Source organism: Cryptomeria japonica, chromosome 2, assembly GCF_030272615.1.
Source record: "Cryptomeria japonica chromosome 2, Sugi_1.0, whole genome shotgun sequence".
In the NCBI taxonomy this organism is placed as follows: Eukaryota; Viridiplantae; Streptophyta; class Pinopsida; order Cupressales; family Cupressaceae; genus Cryptomeria; species Cryptomeria japonica.
In genome coordinates, this window is record NC_081406.1 from 316,952,983 (window position 1) to 316,975,260 (window position 22,278).

Below are 22,278 nucleotides of genomic sequence, written 5' to 3' on the forward strand. Positions count from 1 at the left end.
GTATGGTGCACGAGCACCAAGAGGTCCTAATGGGCCTAAAAGGTTTATCAGATGTGTTTGAAGTGATAAGGGTCATTTAAGACCTAAATGTGATGTAATAAGGCTCATGAAGCCATTAAATTAGTTGTTGTGTCAAAATTGTCAAAATTGTGTCAATGTTGTCAAATGAGCGAATTTATGTAATAATTGCCAGGAAGGCATATTAGGTGTCAATTTGGGGTACATCAAGTATTTTAAATATGTTTAAGGCATTAGGTTAAGTTTTGATGTCATAAAGTTGAGTTGGGAAACTTTTTCTAGTTATGTCAAAAATTATCAATTTTTGCAATTTCAAAATGGGGGGTTTCCAAAGGCTAGTTGGTTTTTGGGTAGTTATAGGAGTTGTTTTCGGTTTGGGGGGTCAAAATGCATTTAAAAAATTCCTTCCCACATGTGGAGAGGTTGCTAGAGTATATTTTGAAGATTGATCTTTGTAATACCAAAACTGCTGCAATAAATTCAACATTTTTCCTTACATTAATGAGTGAAATCTGAAACATATTATTGTTTTATCTCTTCATTTTGATCTGCACTCTTTTAAAGTTGTTTGGTATATGTTCTAAGAATGATTTGAAGTCATTTGGAAGGTTTAATCAATTCATTTGGTGCATATATAGTTGATTGTCCCAAAACTAGTGTTGTAGGTGCTTGTTTGTGTTGATTTGGGAGTCAAAATGAAGTTTTAGGGCTCATTTCTCTTTATGTATTTGTTGTTTCTTGAGGAATGAGTCCCTAATGATGTATTATAGACTAACATGCAGGTAAAAGTGCAGGGATGGAGTTGGCATGAAGGGTGATCACCTTTTGAGTGCAAGTTTGTGTGAGAAAGGTGGATTGGAATGGTGGCATAGGTGTAGCAGTAGGAGTTTGGCCTTAATGAGGGCACTATATTAGTATGGAATATGTTAGTACATGCCAAATACATGGTGAATCATGAAAGAGAAGTTCTAGATGTGATTGGAAAAGTGGATTTGAGGAGGCCCTAGTTTTGAAGGCCTAAATAGGAGGATTTGGGGTTTGACGTATCAAATTAGAGTAGCTGCCCAAACAAACATGAAAATGCTTTGATTTGAGAGCTAACCTAAGACTCTTTTAAGGTTTGGAATAGAGGGGAGTTGATATGTTTGTACTTGCTTTGTAAAAGTGGCCTAATTAGGCCTAAATGTGCAGTAGCAGGGTATTGGTATGTGCAGTTGGTCCAAAAGAACAATATCTGATTTTTACATATGTTAAAAAAACTTCCAAAATGGTAATAGGAAATGTAAATTGTTTGTCAAGTGTTTTGGAGGAAGTTTTAGTAAAGGCCAGATTACCCCCTGAACATGGCTACTAGGAATTGGCCTACCTAGTTACCCGAGTAAGGGTTAGTAAGTGAATCAATTGATTGGGTGTGTATAACCTGTTGAGTCAGATTGTTTAGAGTGTGAGAAGACCCTAGGAAGTGGTGTTTCAATTTGTGGAAGTTGGGATCAAGTTTTGGTGCTTTGAAGGGACTTTGTGTGGAAGGAAACCTAGTGAACCCTTGGGGCTTGAAGACCAAAGTGTAAGACCAATTGATATTTGAGAAAGAACCTAATACCTCTGCATCACAGAGTTAGAATGGATCCTTCCACCTTTTTTGATCACTGCACCATCAATGTCAATATTATGATGGCTAAGGAGACTTTCCAAAATACAATAAAGAAGAAAAATTAATTTTAAATACTTGCCTACTTGATGATGAAGATTGTAATGATGTTATTTCTACCCTTGGGGATATTAGCAAGTGGTTACTTGGGGGTAAATTTGCCACTCGGATTTGGGAAACCAATATCAACAATCAGAAAGCAATTTTCCAAACTATAGGCAAGCAATGGATAGAAGGGAGACTAAATCCTTTTTACATGAGTAGCTCTTGACCTTGGAATCTAATCTCCAAAATAACCCAAAGAGCCTAGAGGTAAGTGAAAATTTAATCCTTCTCAAAGACTCGTTGAGGAGGCTTCAAGCTACTAAAGCACAAGGATTAAGGGCTACAATTCGCTTTTGATTTAGATAAAGCTACACAAGATCAATTGGAAAGAGCAAAATTAAACTAGATAAGTAATGGTGATAGAGGATCAAAAAAAATCTTTAAATTCATTAAAGAGAAAAGTTTCATAGAGAAGGTGAGTGATATCTTGGCAACGAATAAAATTATAAGTGACCCAAAAGAAATGAAAGTTCAATTCCTCAAATTATATAAGGACTTTTTTACCTTAAGATGGAGAAAACAAAGAAAACCTCAAAGTGAAAGAAATATGCAAGAATCTCATTCAAAAGGCAATATCTAGGGAGGATGTCACATGTTTGGACATGGATATTACCAAAGAAGAAATTATTAAGTGTATCAAGTTGTTGTCCAATGATGAATCTCCAGGTGCAGACAACCTGTCGGTTGAGTTTTATAAGAAGATTAAATAGATTAGTGAAGACCACCTAATCTATAGAGAAGCCATATAGAGACTCTCTAGGCAGTAACATTAATAAACGTATCATCAAATTGTTGCCAAAAGAAGGTGACAAACCATTAATAAAGAATTGGAGGCCAATAACCTTAATGTTTCTTACAAGATCCTTACTAAGATTTTGGCTCAAAGATTAGTAACGATATTGCGTTCCTTTATTAGTAAAACTCAAACTAGTTTTATCGAAGGTAGATACATATTAGAAAACCTCCTAACAAGTTGGGAGACTATGGAATGGGTAAGGTATACCAACAAGGTTGTTGCAATCCTCCTCGACTTTGAGAAAGCCTAAGACAAGGTAGAATGGTCCTTGGTCAAATTGACCTTGGAAGCATTTGGTTTCCCAAAAAGATTTTGTAAGCTAGTTTATGCTCTTTTGAAAGATGGCTCACTTACTAAACACCTCTCTTTACAAAGATCAATAAGGCAAAGATGCCCCCTTGCCCCTACATTATTTGTTCTTGCTTCAAATACCTTATATTATCTTTTTTCATACTGTTTTAAACCCTAAAATTAGAGGTGTTTGCCTTCCTAACAGTGATCAACTATTAAACATCCAATTTGTTGATGATACCACATTATTATTGAGCTTGAAGAAAACAACGTAGACAACTTAATACAAATGCTAAACTTGTTTTGTGCTTGGCTGAAAAGATGACTCCTCAAAGTGGTTTTACAAATTTGATTTTCAGTAGGAGGATAACAAGAAGTACGTTAGATACTTGAGAATCCATTTGCAGTTAACCCGTGCTTAAAGAATATGTGGGCATGGAATAAAGAAAAAATTGATAAGTTAAATAGATTGAATAAACTTCTTTCCTTAACAAGCTTGAATTGATGTTTGTTAGAAGATTCTTTCTTCCTACATTGTTTTTGATTAAGGAAAACAAGTTTTTAAGGGACCAGAAACCCTATACAAGACAGGTTTTAGAAGGACCTGCAACCCGAACCGAAAGATAAACTTGAAAGTCCACTCAAAGAAACAAAACACAAAAGAGACATGGCACAACCAAACACAAAAGGGGGAACAGCACAAAGGGACCCCAACAAAACCCAGCGGGCTGCAAAAGACAGCAGCCCCAACCCAATCAGGACGGATCAAGAATTTGATCTGCCCTTGTGGGATCGAAGAGTCATATCAAAAGAGGACTGGGACAATTTAGATTTTTTGCTTTTAACAATAATCCATCCCTCCCCAACCCTAGCAGCAGCCTTTTGCCAAGAGGATGGGTCCATAATGGAGGACCTCCCATCACCAGGAGGAACAGAGCCAACATCTAGAGAGGCAGGGACAACAGAAGTTGGAGAATCAGACAAAGGTCCAGCAACAGTCTGGGAAGCAGGAAGTCCATCCACCAAAGAAGAAGATCCAGCATTTTTCAAACGATCAGTCGGGATGCCCCCGCAAGCATCCACACTCCTGAGGCAAAGCTACACCAGAAACAGAGGCAGCAACCAGAGGCACAATACCATCAGCTTGAGGAACTTGCGCAACCACCTAGGAAAAGCTTATCTTTTTAACACAATAGTGTTCAGAGGAGGCACCCTTCCACCAAGAAGCAGATTTTTTTTTCTTTTTATCAGTTTCACACCGTGCAGCAACATGTCCAATCTGGAAGCACTTTTGAAATCTAAAGGGGATACCCTCAAAGTCAAGCAGTTGGACCCAAGATGCCAAGGAAGATTCAATCTCTATCTCAGTTGGAAGCTCTTTAGAAACATCCATGTTAACCAATATTCGAGCATAAGTAGAATGATAATTTGGAAAGAATCCTTATCAATCATTAGGAATTCACCTAAAGCCTCCCCCACTTCCTCTAGTAGAGAATCCGTCCATAGATGAAGGGGAAGGTTAGGGAGCCTAACCCAAATAGGAATCTCATTAAATGAATCAGTAGATGGGTTAAAACTTGAGAACCAGGGTTTAACCATCAAAACAAATTTGTCCTCCCAACTAAAAGGATTAGTACTTAAAACTTTCGATCTATCCTCAGCATATTCAAATTTAGCAATGAAAAAACCCTTGGCTGAAGGAAAAATGTTAACTGAACCTTTTAAGAGTGGTTCCCAGTTTTGGGAAATCCAAGTGTGCAGCTGAGGGAGGCTAGGCCAAAAGCCCCGAAACCTATAAATCAAACCATGAGATTCAAACACAGAGGAGTTGTGGATAACCTCCTTCTCAGTATCAGCAAACATCCTAAAAACCAAAGGTTTGCACACGGTAACAGCCACAAGCCCCAAGCCACGGGCAACCTGATCAGTATCTGAGGGCGTCGGATGCACCAGATTGCCATCCACCATATTATCAACAGCAATCGAGGCAAGAGGCGTAGAAGCTCCTGGACCCCCCGCCAAGGCACGGACAGAAACCTTCGCCGAGGCCCCAATCGCAACAGCCACGCCAGGGGGTGCAGCATTCGGGAGAGGAGGCAGGACGACATCCGCAGTCGTTCGAAGCTAGGCGGCTGCAACAGAAGGCCATAGGGCAGCAGGCTTCGCAACAGCCGCAGCAGACGGCCTTAGGGCGGAAGGCTTCGTAGCGGCAGGCATTGCGATTTTTTTTGGATTAAGGACATGTTCTTTCTTCCTACAATGTTTACTAGCAACAACTATCAAACCAACGAGATTTAGAAGATCTGACAATTTTTGTGGACTGATGGCAAAGTTAAAAAGAAGAAACACTTTATTAAATGGGACTGGTGTTGTTTTGAGAATCCTCAAGGTGGACTTACATTGAAAGATCTTAGGAAAGATGGTATTGCTCTTGTTGTTAAATGGATAATAAATACTCTACAAAGTAATGAGCCCTAGCAGATGCTCATTAAAAAGAATATAGATCCTAATGTCGCTAAGCAAGCAAAGGCTTGGATGCGTCTTCCCTTCTAGGATCTCTTGAACAACAAATTCTCTATTACCCTTGCACAATCCAATGTCTTCAAAAGTTTATGGAAAGCTTGGGAATTACTTAGGTGTAACATTGCTAATTGTGATAACAAAAAAAGATTCCCCTCCTAATCCATATGGTGGAATCTTACGCATAAAGGTAAACCTCTTGCTTTTATTCGGAGCTGCCCTACCAAATCTTGGTCCAAGAAAGGGATCATGTGCGTTTTCGAGAGGATCACCTAAGTTCTTGGACCTCTCTTAGTACTAACTTTAAGCAGCCTCAATACCGATGGAGTACATATTCCATGCTTAGGGAGGCTTGCATGGTCATGTCCTTCCCTTTTTCTTGTGTTCCTGAGATGGAGCATGTTGACCTCCTTAAATGGGAAGGTGGATCTAAGCTTTAAACTGTGAAAACAAAAAAAAATGTATAGAATGTTAAATAAATATGATTGTTCATTTGCTTATATTAATAACATATGGGATATTATTTGTAGTCAAAAGCAATGGACTAATATATTTTTTGTTCTTTGGGATAATGTCTTAGAGCCTAAAAAAGTCTTGTTTCATATGGCTTCTTATACTTCAAAATCTTCCTTATTTGGCTCCTTCCATTCATGAGCTACTTGGAGTTTTAGAGAAGTTACGACACAATATTTATAAAAAATTTAGAAAAGACTTTGAAGAAAGATTTTGGCTTTCATAATGGAGCTAGCTTCAACATCAATGATGGAGATGACTTCACAATTCACCCTCTATTAGGTTTGGTTTAGATTATTAAATAATTAATATCATGTTCAGGCTTATAGATTTTTTTTGTGCGGGTGCGTAAGTACAAGTGTGAAAATGCGTGTACATATACATATACATATATACAAAGACACACATTCTCAATATCCAGAAACTTTGTTGTCCATAAAGCCAAATATGGTTTTGAAGCTTGACCATGTGTGGTCACAATTTGCTTTTTTGTTGAGGCCCTACATGGTCTATTATCTATTTTACTTAGAACTCTGATTTGTACGATTTTGATTAACTATCTTTAATTCAAAAAAAAATACAAATAAGTATATAATGTAAAACACAATAAGATATATCCTTTAGTAGCCAAAATAATCCAGCCTGATTGCCTAAGGTAGAAGCTAGACTCCTCCCCAAAGCAAGACTAAAAATTACTCTCAATATTTCTAATTTAATTTCTAAATAAATATAAAGCTATTTTTTTATGGAGGATTTTGTATCATCCACAAGAACCTTTAGCTACTCGAAACCTCTTTTGATTGAGAGCCAATGACTATGGGTTGGTCATTCTGCCAAATTTGCATAGACAATCTCGGCCTCATCCTTAATGATATTAGGACCTTTGCGCTCAGCAAGACTTGAACCCTAGTACACTCGTTCAAAACCATTCACTTTGCCAATAGATCAGGAGCATTGAACATATGAGCATTGAACATATATAAAAACTATTTCAAATGTTGAAAAAAACCTCACCATCTAAAACATAAATGAAATTCGTACAACTCACCTAATCCATAACAAATCTTAATATTCCCATTATTAAGGGGTCTATATTATGACCCATCTAAAATGCTAAATGATGCAAACTAACATCTTAGAAGAAAAAAGCATGGACTCCGATCTCTATGACCTGTCAAACACCTTTGAAGTCCTGCTTAATAGTCCAGGACTTCAAATAAAATGAATCAGATCAATATCCACTGTAAACAGCGGTCGTGAAGCAAAGATCTCACAGCTAATTCTTAAAATAAAAACTTAGCATGCTGCCAACATCAAGAATTTGGTGCACACTGAGAAATCATTAACTTTGTAAAATAAACCCCCGAGAATTTCATTTTTTGCACCCCTGTTGTAAAAAATTCAATACAATTATCAGCTTAACTTGTATCCTCATTGATACAAAACAGGCATATCCATCGGATATACAATGTCTTGCATATTAAATTTGTATGCTGGTAAATTGAATTACTCAACCTCAGCCAAAAAGTCATCAATTTCAGCAGGAGTCAATACTCTGTGCCAGACATCAGCAAAAACATTTGCAATAAGTTGTAAATATTGTTTTAATCTAGAATATATATAAAAATGATTATTATAAGATTAAACAAAACCAATGTAACTAGCCAAATGCATACCTGAATTTTCTATCAGTGCCAACGACTCCTATCTCAATGTTTTTTCCTGAAATTTGCCCTTCAAAACTACATAACAGAGAGAAAAAACTGTAAACTAAATCTGCTAGCAAACATTATTGAGCAAACAGTCATGTCAGATGTTTTCCATATGTCATTTAAAAAGTTTGTATCTCTATTAGCGTACCCTTCTTTCAGTGTTAATATGGCAGTGTGCACTGCATCATCAAGTTCCATGTCTTCCGTATATCTGCATCAATTCATTAAGCATGTGAACTACAATTCATTTCAACTGTAAAAAGTTGAAATAAGATGTATATCCTCATAGAATTTCTTTCAGGAGTAGCTGAAACTTGCTTTGGAGACTTGAAAATCAAGTTCTATCAATGGCCCAGTATAAAACACCAATTGCAATATGAATAGTAGTCTCAAAGTTAACCATACAACTTTTAGTAACAGGCATCTGCGCTCTAAAGCATCTTGGATTAATCATTTATCTCCAACACTAAAACTCTTCTTGGGAGTTTTTCTTGGCCTTTGTAAGAATTGTCATAAAGCATCAAACTAGGTCATAGGATATTTATCATCCTCACCACCGACAGCCTTATATGTAGCATCAAAATATAAGTCACTATTCATGTGTGATTAGCAAGGCCAATTATGGTGCCATCTTTAAATGGAAATTATCCACTCTCATCACAATTCACAGATATAGAAGGAACGCTTGAAAAACGAATTAATAATAAAAAATATAAATTTACTATACAGGAGATATCCAGAGCAAAATTACCTCTTTTCAAGAAAATTTTTTGCATTCGTCACATTTTTTCCCATTGCTGAAGCCTTCCATGAAAAGTAAGAACCTGAAGGATCCACCTGTTTCATTCACCATTAATACATCTCATACCGCTGATGGAGTTCAAGAAAAATGATCCTTAATTGCTAACTCATGTAAAGCATATTCTACCAAGTTATATTATAATGCAGAAAACAAATAAAGTTAGAAGAGTAATATAAGATTTTGGAACAAAGTAGCATTAATGGCTGATAAGTTGATAACTCAACAGTGCACCGCACAAGTGAAAGAGAAGGATCTAAATATTTTTTCAATACTACAGAATTTATGCTATAAAGGTATAAATAATTAGTTGCACATATTTTCCAGCGCTGCAGTTAATATGGATCTCTTTCAATTTTCAAAAGAATTCAAAATAGAATGAATAATTTCATAATAAATTAGTAACATGATATACATTATAAATGTAGCTATTTAGATTATATTACAAAAAGAGAATGAAATCGTTAAGAAGAAAAATTCTACACAAGCTACGCAGAAATACCTGATACAACTGGGGACCATTGTCATCATAACCAGCAACTAAAAGAGAAACTCCAAAAGGTCTTACTCCACTGCAAAGAGATGCAAGTGCTGTCGTTAGTCATAATTTAGTAGCACAATTATAGGACACTAAAAGTAATTACCAAGAAGTTAATTTGTACCTGTGGTTTAATAAAATAATCTTATAATTTAATGATAATATGATGTTACAATGTGTGCCACATTTTGAATGGATCAATTTCCTATGCAACAAGAAAAACATCATCACATGTAAGCGTACCCTGACTGTGTAAACTCTTGCATTACAGTTGCCGTCTCTCTCACAAGCTGTGTCACTGGGATTGGCTCCTGGAGATATTATAAAACAATGTTCATAAAGTACTTTGAAAGATAAATGCAGGTAGTAACATTATCTATTTGGAAGAGAATCAAATATAATTAGAGTCACAAAGAAGGAAATTTCAATATTCTGATTTCGAGGGAATTAAATGAAAATATGTATTAGAATTATGTGCAATTTGAACAAACAAGGAAAAACTTGATATGAAGCCAACAATTTAGGTAATACTTTTATTGATTTGAAACGGGCATAAACACAATTGGAAAAGAAAAAAGTGATTCAATTTACCGAACTTCCAAAAGGATTATATATAGATGGTGACTAGATTAAATTAAAAAACTTGATATTAAGTTCACAATTCAATCTAGAAAAATCTTCAAAAAACCAAATCTATATCATTAACATTAAAATTAATTTTTTAGCAGTTTTTAATCAATTTGCATGCCAAAAATGCTCAAACACAGCTAATCCAGGTGACTTGGCTCTCCCCTCAGACTCTTATTCCTAAAGTGGCCTTTCTCACAAAATATTTATTACATATTTCTTGGGGAGCTCCCAGCTCCATATTATCTACAGAAACACTATGGTTAGATCACATTAGACTCCCTCATCCAGATAATTGTGAAAGCAATGCCAACTTCATATTGAGTTTGGCCCTCATACCTGTTGACGTGTTTTTTATGACAGCGTCTAACACAGAATAAAGTTGCCAAACGGTCATTCATTCTCTCTTGATCAAAGTACGATTGCATGCTAAGATTGCAAGAAGTTCAAACAATCGACTCCAAGGTTCCTTTATGCTATGGACGTGACTCAGTTGGCTGATGTGATTGCTGGTAATCCAAGGGGCCTTACGTTTTCATCATTCTTTCACTTCTTTGTTGTGGCTGGAACTCCATCATCGGATATGACAATTCTGCGATGCTGCTGCTGCTTCGAACGGACTAAAATGAACTGAAAGTAAAGGGGAAAGGGTTTAGGAGGATCTAAATCTACTCCTAAGGGCAGTGCTAACAATGAATAGTGCTTTGGTGGACAAGTTCCAAATAAACCAAGCTCTGCTTCGCCAAGATCAACTACAGCTCCGCAAGAACCGGTGCAATCTTTTGGGGATGGTAGAGGATTTTCAAATCGAGAAAGTACATTTGAATACCCAAAAACGGCGCAATCCAAACGACTATCCACAATCGAACTCAACACAAATTTAGGGGCTCGGACTAACTTTACACTGCAACTTACAATCAGCAAGATGCAAAAAGTATGAACCATGGAAATTCATCAGACACCATTACATTCTCCATTGAAATCAAAGCACTTCACTATTTCTAATCTAAGTGCGGAAGGTGAAACCATGCAAGTTTTGAAAAAATAACTCAAGTGGACACCATCAGAGAACAATGTTTCACTATTATTTTCTCAAAAACTTATCGCAACAATTTCATACAAAGCTCCCTCCCCTTTACAAATGAGGGGGTCACCCCTTTATATAGGCCTCGGGCCATGATTACATGCAAACCCTAATTAGGGTTTTCCCTAAAAGATTCTCCACACATGATGCAATAAGGTGGGAATCTCCAATTAATAACCCATCATGCCCATATACAATTAATTCAAAAGTACCCAAAATAGCATCCATTGCGCATTAAATGCACCACCTCCTTCAAATTCGCCCAACATGCGTTGAACATTCATCCATGCAAAAATCACCCCATTATGTCATAAATGATCCACCATTTCCACATGCGGTGGCTGCATACAAAAGGAATCTACCGTAAATTCAACATGCAATGACCGGGTCGCCATTTGGTCAAATATTCCAGTAATGAATGTGCCACTCTACTGCCACGTGTTCAATAGATCCTCGCCATGCAAGTGGACCCCGCCGTCGTATATCCGCTCCTACACATCTGGAATTGTTGGACGGAAAAATCGATTCAAGAAGAATTTTCTTGAAGTCTCCTCAACTTTCCTTGCTTGAAGAAGGTTTTTTATCAATTCTGCACATTTCCTATTTTTTAGGAAAATTTCCAAATTAGGGTTCCATGGTCCAGGAGAGAGAAAATTCTCCTACGAATCCAAATCTGTAAAACTTTTGAAATTTGGATGTGATTTGATGCCCGAGAATGGATTTTTCAAATTTTTTCCCTGGAGGGGAAATTTCTTGTTTAGTTCATCCCTGATTCCTTCCTTGCCTTAGAAATTTTATATTCAATTCATCCTTGGGTGTATTTCTTCCTTGCTTGGAATTTTGTCTCGAAGGAAGGAATTTCCAATACTAAGCCAAATTTTCATCTTTCCTGGAATTTTGTCCCTGAAGGAAAGAATTTCCAACACTTAGCCAAATTTTCACATTTCCAAGAATTTTGTCATGAAGAAAAGAATTTCCAACATTTAGCCAAATTTTCACCTTTTTCAGAACTCTGTCATGAAGAAAGGAATTTCCAACACTTAGTCAATTTTTCACCTTTCTTGGAATTATGACCTGAAGGAAGGAATTTCCATTACTTTGTGAATTGTCCATGTCTCCTTTTCAACATCCCTATTTTTTAGGGATCCTCCTAAAATTTAGGAGCCAGGTTCATTGGATGAAGAATTTCACCCTGATTCTGAATCTATAAAATTTTCCACATTTGGTCGAGATTTGGTGTCTAAAAATAAGATAATCGAAAATTCGCCCGAGGGGAATTTTGCTTTTTATTCCTCCTTGACTCCTTGGATTCTGTGCCTTAAGCAAAATTTCAATTTTTAGCTTGGGTGAAATTTTCACCATGCCAAGGATTCATGGATTTCCCTCCTGTGAATGCCTTCTTGAATTTAGCGCCCCAACCCAGACCTAGGCACATTTTGGAGATGTCCATGGAGAGGTGGAATTTTCCACTTGTGAATGCATTTCTCATTTTGGCGCCCCAGCCCTGACCTGGGCGCATTTTGGAGATGTCCATGGAGAGGTGTAATTTTCCACTTGTGAATGCATTTCTCATTTTGGCGCCCCAGCCCTGACCTGGGCGCATTTTGGAGATGTCCATGGAGAGGTGGAATTTTCCACTTGTGAATGCATTTCTCATTTTGGCGCCCCAGCCCTGACCTGGGCGCATTTTGGCCATGTCCATGGACACATAGAATTTTCCATCATTTCAGGCTCTTCGTCAGGATATATATATATATATGAAATATAACATTTAAGTATAAATGACATATATATTGTCAGGATGTTTGAGAGTGGTTTCAGGTCCATAGGAATCATAATGCAAATTCTGGATTTTGGAAGATCTTCCAAATTTCCAAACTTAGTCAAATTTCAGGCCATTTTCGGATCAGGATGACATTAGTGGATTGATGTGAATTTCTGGACTTGGATGATTTTGCATGCTTTCCTCTTCTGGAATAGGAGTTCCAAACTTAACCATTTTTTGACCCAAATTGTCTGCCTTCTGACTCTTTCGGATTTAGATATGGTCTTCAAGAACATTCAATCTTCAAAGATATTCAGTTTCAGTGTTTTCCTGTGAAGAACATGCCAAAAATAGATTTTTCCAAATAGTAAGTGTTTCAAAATGTCAAGGTTTGGGCAAAATAGGTCAGAAAAGCACTTACTAAAAATAGAAACTTACTAAAAATAGTAAGTTTAATTTTTGGCAAAATTAGACCAATCCGAGACATAGTAAAATCCCTAAAAAATAGGAACTTTCTAAAAATAGAAAGTTGCTCCGTTTTGGCTCAAATTTTACTGGGAGGTTCCTTGAAGGGTCCTAATTCCATTCGTATGTTCAGTTTTTCCAAAACCCTAACAGAAACCCCTAATCTAGATAAGAAGGCAAAAACCCTAAAATTCACAAAACGAGTCCTAGACTTATAGCCGAATTCGCTCAAACAAAAAGCAGATTTAATCAATATGACCCCCAAACACTTGCAAAGCAGAGAGATTGACAAGACTGCTGCGAAAAGACCACAAAACACAAGCCAAAAAACCGGGAGGGCCTAAAAAGAAGGGGGTCCCCATTTGCAATGGGGCGATGTGTGAAAACGTCACAACAATACCCCTTAAGAAAACACAATTTGCACACCTTGCATGCTTTGGTAAGCAGAAACTGGCAAAACTCCAATTGAAGATGTTCAGTTTACATGAGAACTACAGGAGAATCTATTGCTTATTAAGAGACTCTATTTTCTTCTGACATTCTAGTATCACTGATCTACTTTGGTAACTTGAGGACATAAATTTTGTTTCATTTCATCCTCTCCAGAGCATGAGCTGTGCCAAATTCCAAGTAACCTGTAGTTTTGGATGATTCACAACATGACAGAAAACCATGCACCTGATACTGCCTATCAACTCAAATTATTCAGCAGCCCAAACAGTAAGGTATAGAATGTAGCAGAGGGTCAGTCCCAGTCTCTGGCAATCTCGTTTTAGTGAAACAGGATATAGACAAATGACAGTATTCTTTAAATAGCTCAGGGACCTCTTGTCCTTGGGCACTATAGGTGCTTTTCTTCTAAGTTACCTAGGAAATAATTTGATGCTGGTGCAGACTACATTCCATGGATTTTTTAATTTAGGTCATTCTGCAAAAGAATTTTTCAACAAGCAGTTTATGTAAATGTCAAGTGATGAGGATGATAAGTTGTTCTCAACGATGGAGCTATTTTATTTACTCCTCTAGACCTGTTGATTGGTCATACAATGTATCATTAATCTAGCTTTTGTTCCTCACTATATACTCGAGTCCCATTAACCTGCTTTGCTCAATTGTAAACAATATGTCCAACTTCAATTCATTCCTGATATTTATGATAAATTCAGAATTTGAAAATAACTAATGCAAACAAATTGTAATTGAGTCAGCAACAAGTAAATTATATTGCAGATACACAATTTAGTCAGAAAAATTTGACAAAAGCATAGTAACACTGAGACTCAAAATTAATAAATAAAAATATCAATAGGGGCTCCTAATATTTCACAGATGTGAGTCATTTGTTGGAAAAAATTAACAATAGCATATTTAGACATGACTCAATATGAAACGACACTCAGCAATAGGGCTCTCAAAATTTATCAGAGTTATCCATGATTCCATAGTGACTAACTCCTCTTTATTTGTAACTGGAAATGAAATGCATACTTATTATTCATTTGAGGAAGAAAAATAAACTAGTTGAGAAGACACCCGAATTTAACTGACATACACATTAGATTGCTAGCTTAGAGATGAAAACACTGATTTATTCATAGAGAATTGCAATATGTTAATGTAGATGTGAACAAATGCAAAATAAATCAGTTGGAATGAAAATGTTTAATATTGTTGACCTGATAATCTAGGAGGTATATTAGCAACTAAAGGATGACAATGATGATCTTGATGCACCTGGGAGCAGCCATATAGCTGGGTGCCTCCTTGTCAGAGAGGATTTAGCAGCTTGCACTGACTTCTTAATTCTTACATTTCACATAATTACGAGGGTAATTACTACAATTCAATTTCCATTGTATTAACGTACATTGTTTCCAAAAAGTTAAAAACTAATTCATTTTGAAATATAAGGATGAAAGCAAATGGAGGTCACACATTTAAATCCAGAGAGGGGTTAGGTTGTATCCCTTAAAACAATATTAAATGTAAAAACAACCCTATTTTGTAATGCTTGCCTAAGAGGTCTCCCGCATTAAACCAGAATCTTGCCTAGCAGCAAACTAAAGGACTACCTTTACTTTCACCTTTTTATCTACCATATTTGCATTTGAGAAATAAAAAATTATGACCTTAAGTTACTACTTTGTGTAAACGAATCTGTGCTATTTTCCATTGAAGATTCTCTTAACATTTCATCTCAATATCCTTGTTATTTCCTTCATTTCCGTAGATGATAAACCAACTTTCTGGGTCATAGCAACTCCCATTTACAAAACTTATATTACAAAGGTCTCATTTCTGTTTATTGATATGTATTTAACATCATTCTAAGACATTTAGTTCAGAGGAAAACAACCATGTAGTAAAAAAGAAATGGTGGCCATAACCTAGCTTTGGTCCTAAATGGCATACAACATCTCCATTATGATCAAGGTTTTGTTCACTCCTAAGACAAGTCATGTTGGACCTAACACTTGGATTTTTCAAATACATTTATAGGAGCTAATCTTTTAACATGCATTCGCTTGAGCACTTTTGCTACCCTTATTAATCTTGACAATATTGGGAATATAGTAAAAACATTAACAGCAATAAAATGCATCAGAAATGCAAATTCCAATGTTTTATTTATTAAAGTAATTTTGTAATGTTTCTATAATGGTCATTCAGTTAATTAGTTTATGATCTTTCATTTTCGTAGTTAGTTCTTATTTAGAATGTTTTCTTTCATGTTTCTATTCTCGATCGTTTCCATTATGGAAAGATCCTCTTGTAATCTCTATTTAAGGAGTCTCCGTCTCCTTTGTAAAATACCAAATAATGAATTATCATTTCATGATATCAGAGCGGGTCAAGGAGATTTTTGATTTGACCAATTTTCAACAATTCGTGGTCCTCTACCTGGAAATATTTTCCAAAAAAAATTTCTATCAATTTTTTTATGAAAAAATCTCTGTAAGTAAATTGGGTCTGTTCTTGGTCATGAGGGTTTGTGAAGAAGTATTTTTTGGCGGATTTTTTATTAAATAAAATTCATGGCTTTTTCTACTGGAGACCAAGAGTTTTTACCAGCAAAGTTTTTGAACAATTTTTTGAGAAAAATCGTTGGTTTTCTGTTTTCTATGGCTAGGGTTTCAACATCCAAAGGCTTCATGCTTTTGGAGGGTTTTGCATGATTTTTTCCACAAAAATCATCAAGGGTGCTGCTGCTTTTTTGGGGGTTTTCTGATTTTTTATCAAAAAAAAAATCATGGTGGTTTTTCTGTTCGTTTTTTGCATGATTTTTTCATACAAAAATCATCGGTGTTCCTATTGCCACGTGATGTCCGGTGTTTTGCCGCACAAATTTTTTCATGGGTTTTCTGATTTTTTCCACAAACATACAAAAATCATCAGTGTTCCTATTGCAGCGTGATGTCCGGTGTTTTGCCGCACAAATTTTTTCATGGGTTTTCTAATTTTTTCCACAAAAATCATGGAAGAGTTTTGTATGATTTTTTCCAAAAAAAATCAAGGAGGGTTTTGCATGATTTTTCCCTAAAAATCGTGATTATGGGGTTTTTTTGTTTTTTCACAAACCAAAAGTTTTTGCCAGTTTTTTTACAAAATCGTGTGTGTTTCAACATTGCATCAATGGTTTGACAATTTTTCCACAAAATCGTGGTTTCAATTTTTTGTCGATTTTTTTATCAACAAAAATTGAAGTTTTTGAGAAGTTGATAGCCTTGTTACCCAACATCATGCTGGAAGGATTGTGGTAAACTTGGTCATATCCAGAAGTTCTACAAAACCAGGAAGGCTCTCAATAGCAGGCTCATGTCGCAAAGCGTTCTGAAGAGAAAGGGGCAATCTTTTTGCATTCATTGCCAAATGACTTGCAAATTATGTCAAGTTTTCTATAGGGTAGTTAGTAGAATGACCATTAAGGGAGGGTATTCAAGTAATTTTGTAATGTTTCTATAATGGTCATTCAATTAATTAGTTTAGGATCTTTCCTTTTAATAGTTAGTTCTTATTTAGAATGTTTTCTTTTGTGTCTCTATTCTTGATCGTTTCTATTATGGAAAGATCCTCTTGTAATCTCTATATAAAGAGTCTTCATCTCCTTTGTAAAATACCGAATAATGAATTATCATTTCAATATTCAATAATGCAAATAGCCCTAATGGATTTTAACTAGAATCAATTAAACACAAGATAACGCAATTGCACAAAGTCATTTGAGTTGGATTCCATAAGGAATCTAAAACACTACTTTACTTTTTCATGGGATCCATAGTTATCTCTATGCAATTTTCATACGGTATCTTAAACCGTTATGTTCTGTAGCAGACACTAGTCCAGCCTTTTGGTAAGAGACCTGTTGTCACGTTTTCACACATCGCCACATTGCAATTGGGGACCCCTCTTTGCTTTCATTTTAGTTCTAGAATAGATTGTTGAGCGTCTTCCTTTAGAATAAATCAGCATGAAGTGAGCTTATATTTGCAATGGTTAAGCTAGAGCGATTCACCTTTTAATTTCAAAATTTGGCTAAGCCATAAAAATCAAGCCTTTCGAGGCTAGGAATGCTTCATCCCAGGCTAGAACCATCTCGTCCTTAGACCAAAGCCACCTGTCCCAAGCTAGAACCATCTTGTCCTTTGACCAAAGCTACCCGTCCTAAGCTAGGAACGTCCCGTCCTTTGACTATGATGCTCTATGATTGGAACGATCTCTCCTAGCAAGGCAAGTTCACCTTAGGATGAAGAAAGATGTCGCCTTGAATTTTAAAATGATGCAATTCATTTAATAGATGCAACCAGCAAGAGATGTAGCTAACTTTAGCACACGTGCAAGGGGAAGCATTCATTTGGATTAATTTGTTTTGATGGATGCATGAATAGACAGCGCCACTTCAAGACTAATTCAAGACTAAACCATCACAAGGCAAGCTGGGCACACGCATTTAAAATGTGAGTTGCAAGGATCAAGATTAACTTCAGGGGGAAATTGTGAAGCATTTAATGAAAGTCGTTGTATTGGGGCATAGCATTCAATTTGATCAGCATAAGGTTGTACCACATTTAATTCAAAGTTCTTTTCACAATTCGGGCTAGGCATTTGCAGTTAAAGATTGTGATGCAAAATTTGAAGTTGCTTTGTTATGATTGATTGAGCCTTATTAAATGAATGATGTTTGCCTTTATGAATTGATAACAAGACATTTAATATAGAAGGGTGATTTATATCAAACCAATTTTTTTTCGGGCCCCATGATTTTGAAATGGATACTTACATTTAAAATTTGAAAATGATAAACATTAAATGAATGCAATCAGATCGATCTCTTGCCTTAATTACCACATATTAAATGAAAGTTAGTAGGCGCCTGTGATGAGTTATCAAGTTATCATTACTATAACTTGTGTTGATCATTTCATTTGATCAACATTAGGTCGATATTCTCATTGCCTTTGCAGCGATTCAATTTGCATCAGCGAATTGAGTCCCAGCGATTTCTATTTTGATCAAATCGGATTGTCATTGAACCACAATCAACAGTGATTTTGATTAGAGCCAGCGAATTTGTCACTGCAGATGGCGACTTTCAGATTGAGCGAATCACACCAGCAGTGATACCAATCCAAGTTCGGATTACACATAGGTCCAGCGCATCCACCTTGGGGTGCGATCTTGATCCAGGCTGCACCAAGCATACACAGCCACAACGAACCCATCCAAAAATGCAATTTTGACTAGGAGTAAGATGAATATGTCCAAGGTGTTGAACTTGTTTACAACGAATTGACTTAGATTTATCCACAAATTTGTTAGTGAAGGCAGCGATATTGAGACGGTTAGACGGCAGCGAATTAAGTCCCAGCAAAGCTATCATTGATCAGCAGCGAATTTGGAAGCAATCGGCAGTCCTGCATCTGCAACTTGACACAATCCCAAGTCGATATTACCAAGACCTTGAAAGAGGGCAATTTAGCCCAAGGATCGATTACTAGCTCATTCTTAATCAGTTTGCAGGTCTGAGACAAGTTCATTTAGTTATAATTTTAAGAAAATCAGACCTTACCTAAAGCTGGTATATCTTATCATTTGTCAATTTCGATCATAGGAGGCTCTTTTAATGAACTTTGATCATCTTTTGAGCATTTACAAGGACTTATTGTTAGCATAGATGATCATATTGCATGTTAAGGGTTAGGATTGTCACCCTAGGGTTATGAATCGTATCTTAAATTATTAAGTTTTATTTGCAAATCAAATGTCATTTTACAAAACTAACTTAGACAACTCTCACAGGAAGAGCATAGCTGAGCACGGTTGACCCTCATCAAGCACTTAAAAAAGAAATTTTCACAATCTTGAATTTCCTCCAGAAATCCAAGAATCATTGCCACTATAGCCAGATGAAAGCTCAAGAAGGACAGAAGTGATCAAGATAGGAGATTGTTTCAGAAGAGTTAATCAAAGTTAGAAGATCAGCATGAGCAAAGTCATCATCACATCAAGAACTTGGAAATGTTGAGTATCAAGAGATATGCCTCATTCATCTACAACTTGTGATGAGTTACAAAGATCGAGTAAGCTAAGGTAGTGCCCAGTTATCACTTATCCAAACATTCTAAGATAAGGTGTCCAGATTCAATGAACCTGACTCAACCTACAAAGAAGATAACTACCACATGGGCACAAAGTTCGATGCACCTACCGCTGCCCTCTATTGGTTGAATTTTCAAAGGACATGTGTGTTTGCCCCATATGGGTAAACGATTAAATGCAGAAAGTAAATACACAGAACATGATGGAAATATATTAAATAACCAGTCTCTGTATTAATTCAACAGACTATGTACATCAAGTGCTTATAACATTACATCTGACCCGACTATTCTGATGATACTAAGAAGGAATGGTATGCAATATATAATACCCGAAGGGGTGCGACCAACCGTCGTGTCCAACTACCCTTCGGGATGACTAACTAACTGACCGCCGTAACTCATTATTACCGACGACAACATAAACATAATATGACAACATAACATAATGATTATTCCCGGCAACATCATCCCCCCCCAAGAAAAGAAGTCGACGCCAAACGACTTAATACAAAATAGAGATGACATTAAACAAAACCAAGGTAGAGAACTGCAGGAACTCCGAACGCTAGTCGAGCGTGGAACTCATACACCTGTTGCGTCCTCGCCTGAAAACCCTTGTCTGCTACCATCTAATGCTCAAGTGCGGATTTCACCATTAGTGCTTCCTTTGACATCACAGTCCTCCTGTGCCTAAACCAAACTTGTCTGCAAAACACGCTTTTCAGTCTCAGCCTCCACCAACTGCTACTCAAATGATACTCTCCCTAGCCCATTTGTCCGCGATAGCCACCGGCGCTGCCCTCGCAGCATCCAACTCCTGGGTACGCTGAGCTAAGTCTCACGCTACTACTGCCTCCAACCTGGTGGTCAGCTCCTCTCGAGCCCTCTGTGCATCCACCAAGGCAACCTCACGTCCAGCCGAGACATACTCCAAGTTCCTCAAGCGTACCATTCCTACCTGGAGGTGGCCACAACCCTCTGGCACAAAGGCTAGGAGACACCTCAAATCCTCCATCACACTCCCCAAAGGCTAAAAACTGAACTGAATAACTCCCTGGTGTCATACAACTGCGCGGACCTGCAAATGCCTTCCCTCACCAATGCTTAGCTTCAGGCTTCCTTCTCACAGTACAGACAACCGCAACACTTACCGTGACATCTCTAATGCCCTTCGCCCAACTCCAACAAGTGTATTGTAGCTCAAAAATAAACTGGGGGTCTGGGGGCAATGCCCCTAGTGGGGTCGAGGGGCAGCACCCCCGCGGGGTCGAGGGGCAACGCCCCTCGCGGGGTCTGGGGCAGCACCCCAGCGGGGTCGAGGGGCAGCGCCCCTCACGGGGTCCGAGGGCAGCACCCCTCACACGCTCCGGGGGTCAAGAGGCAGCGCCCCTGCTGCCAACACCAATTTACAACCCTCAGAACCACACAAAAGTCCATGGCGCACATCATTTCTGTGATATTTTGAGATGCAAAAACCCTTCTTCTCCACTCTAAATTTGCAGTGTCCTGGCTCCAGACTCCATCGAATGATTTTAAATCTAGTCGTCGTTTTTTTTGTTTTTTTTTTTCCTGTAATGTCCCCGATGGCACCCCGGCCATACAACCTCCCCGTATGGTCAACAACAGCACTGGCACCTCCAATCGTACGGCCACCTTCCCGTGCGGTCAACACCCCTCCACGGTACGGTTGTGTTTGTTTGTGCGGTGTTGCGTTTATGTTTGCGTTTTATGTCTCCGCGCTCCGCACCTTTATTCCTTGCGGTAGCAGTGGTTTCCACCGCACGATGGTCTCACCGTCGGTGTTGCCACCGCACGGTGGTTCTACCGTACGATGGTCCTACCGCCGGTGTTGCCACCGCACGGTGGTTCCACCGCTGGTGGTCCCACCATCAGTATTGCCACCACACGGTGGTGCTACCGTACAGTGGTTCCACTGTCAGTGTTGCCACCGCACGGTGGTTCCACCGTGGCTTTCTTCTTCTTTTTTTTTCTTTTTTTTTCAGTCGTAGGGTCAACTGTCGTACAGACCCGTACGGCTATAATTTTTTATTTTTATTTTTTTTCAATTTCCTAATTTAGTTGTCTAGAGAGTCTTCGGCTCGGGTCCCCTGTCTCTGGGATCGCCCTTCATCCTTCTCGGTTTCCCTCGCCCAAGAGTCTCCCGCGTTGGTCCCATGCCTCTCAAGTCGCCTGCCCGGCCTCTCGAGTCCCCTTCCATCCTCTCGGGTCCCCTACGCACTTCGCGTGGTAGGGTTTCAATTTGGATCCGTTGGTGTCGAGTCTATTTTCAAAGGCCATCCAAAGACCTGGAACCACAAATTCTACAGAGACCACGGTCTCCTTCCCGTACATAAGAAGAAGAAGAAGAATAAAGATTTTGAAGGTTGCGGCCTTCCACACAGGGTTCCAATTGTTGCCAACACAAATGATCTTGGGATTATCTACGTCACCGAGGTTTGGGGCGTCTCCCTTCCAATATTCTCTGTATTCTGGCAGGTATACCTCCTTTGTTACTTGCTCTGGTTCCTCTACTTTGAGCCTGTAGCTCTAGAACATTTTGTAATCCTCCATCTGCCAGTGGAAGAGCCCGTTCAATGACCCTGTCTCATCCTCGGAGCACTCTCCTAGTTTGAGAATCCCTTCGTCGTTGGGCTCCCTGCAGCCCTGTCCTTCGTCGCTCAAGTCGTCTTTTCCTTCACCCTCCGATTCCAAGATGATGCCAGTTCCTCGCCGACAACCTGGGTCCTCAGATCAATGGTGTACTTCCACCCCCCTTTCTCCATAGAAAGGGTGTTCTT

The 22,278-nt window shown here is 38.0% G+C and overlaps 1 protein-coding gene across 1 annotated transcript in view; it reads right to left on the bottom strand.

The window, feature by feature from the left end:
• Nucleotides 1-6,940: 6,940 nt before the first annotated feature.
• Nucleotides 6,941-22,278, bottom strand: part of LOC131027221 (proteasome subunit alpha type-2-B) — a 67,567-nt gene continuing 52,229 nt past the window's right edge. Inside the window, exons 6-11 of the mRNA XM_057957228.2 lie at nt 9,184-9,251; nt 8,905-8,974; nt 8,355-8,440; nt 7,752-7,814; nt 7,568-7,633; nt 6,941-7,446 (exon numbers count right to left, since the gene is read on the bottom strand). Of these exons, the coding sequence (XP_057813211.1) occupies nt 7,398-7,446; nt 7,568-7,633; nt 7,752-7,814; nt 8,355-8,440; nt 8,905-8,974; nt 9,184-9,251 (402 nt within the window). The 3' untranslated portion in view covers nt 6,941-7,397. The remainder of the gene's footprint in view (nt 7,447-7,567; nt 7,634-7,751; nt 7,815-8,354; nt 8,441-8,904; nt 8,975-9,183; nt 9,252-22,278) is intronic.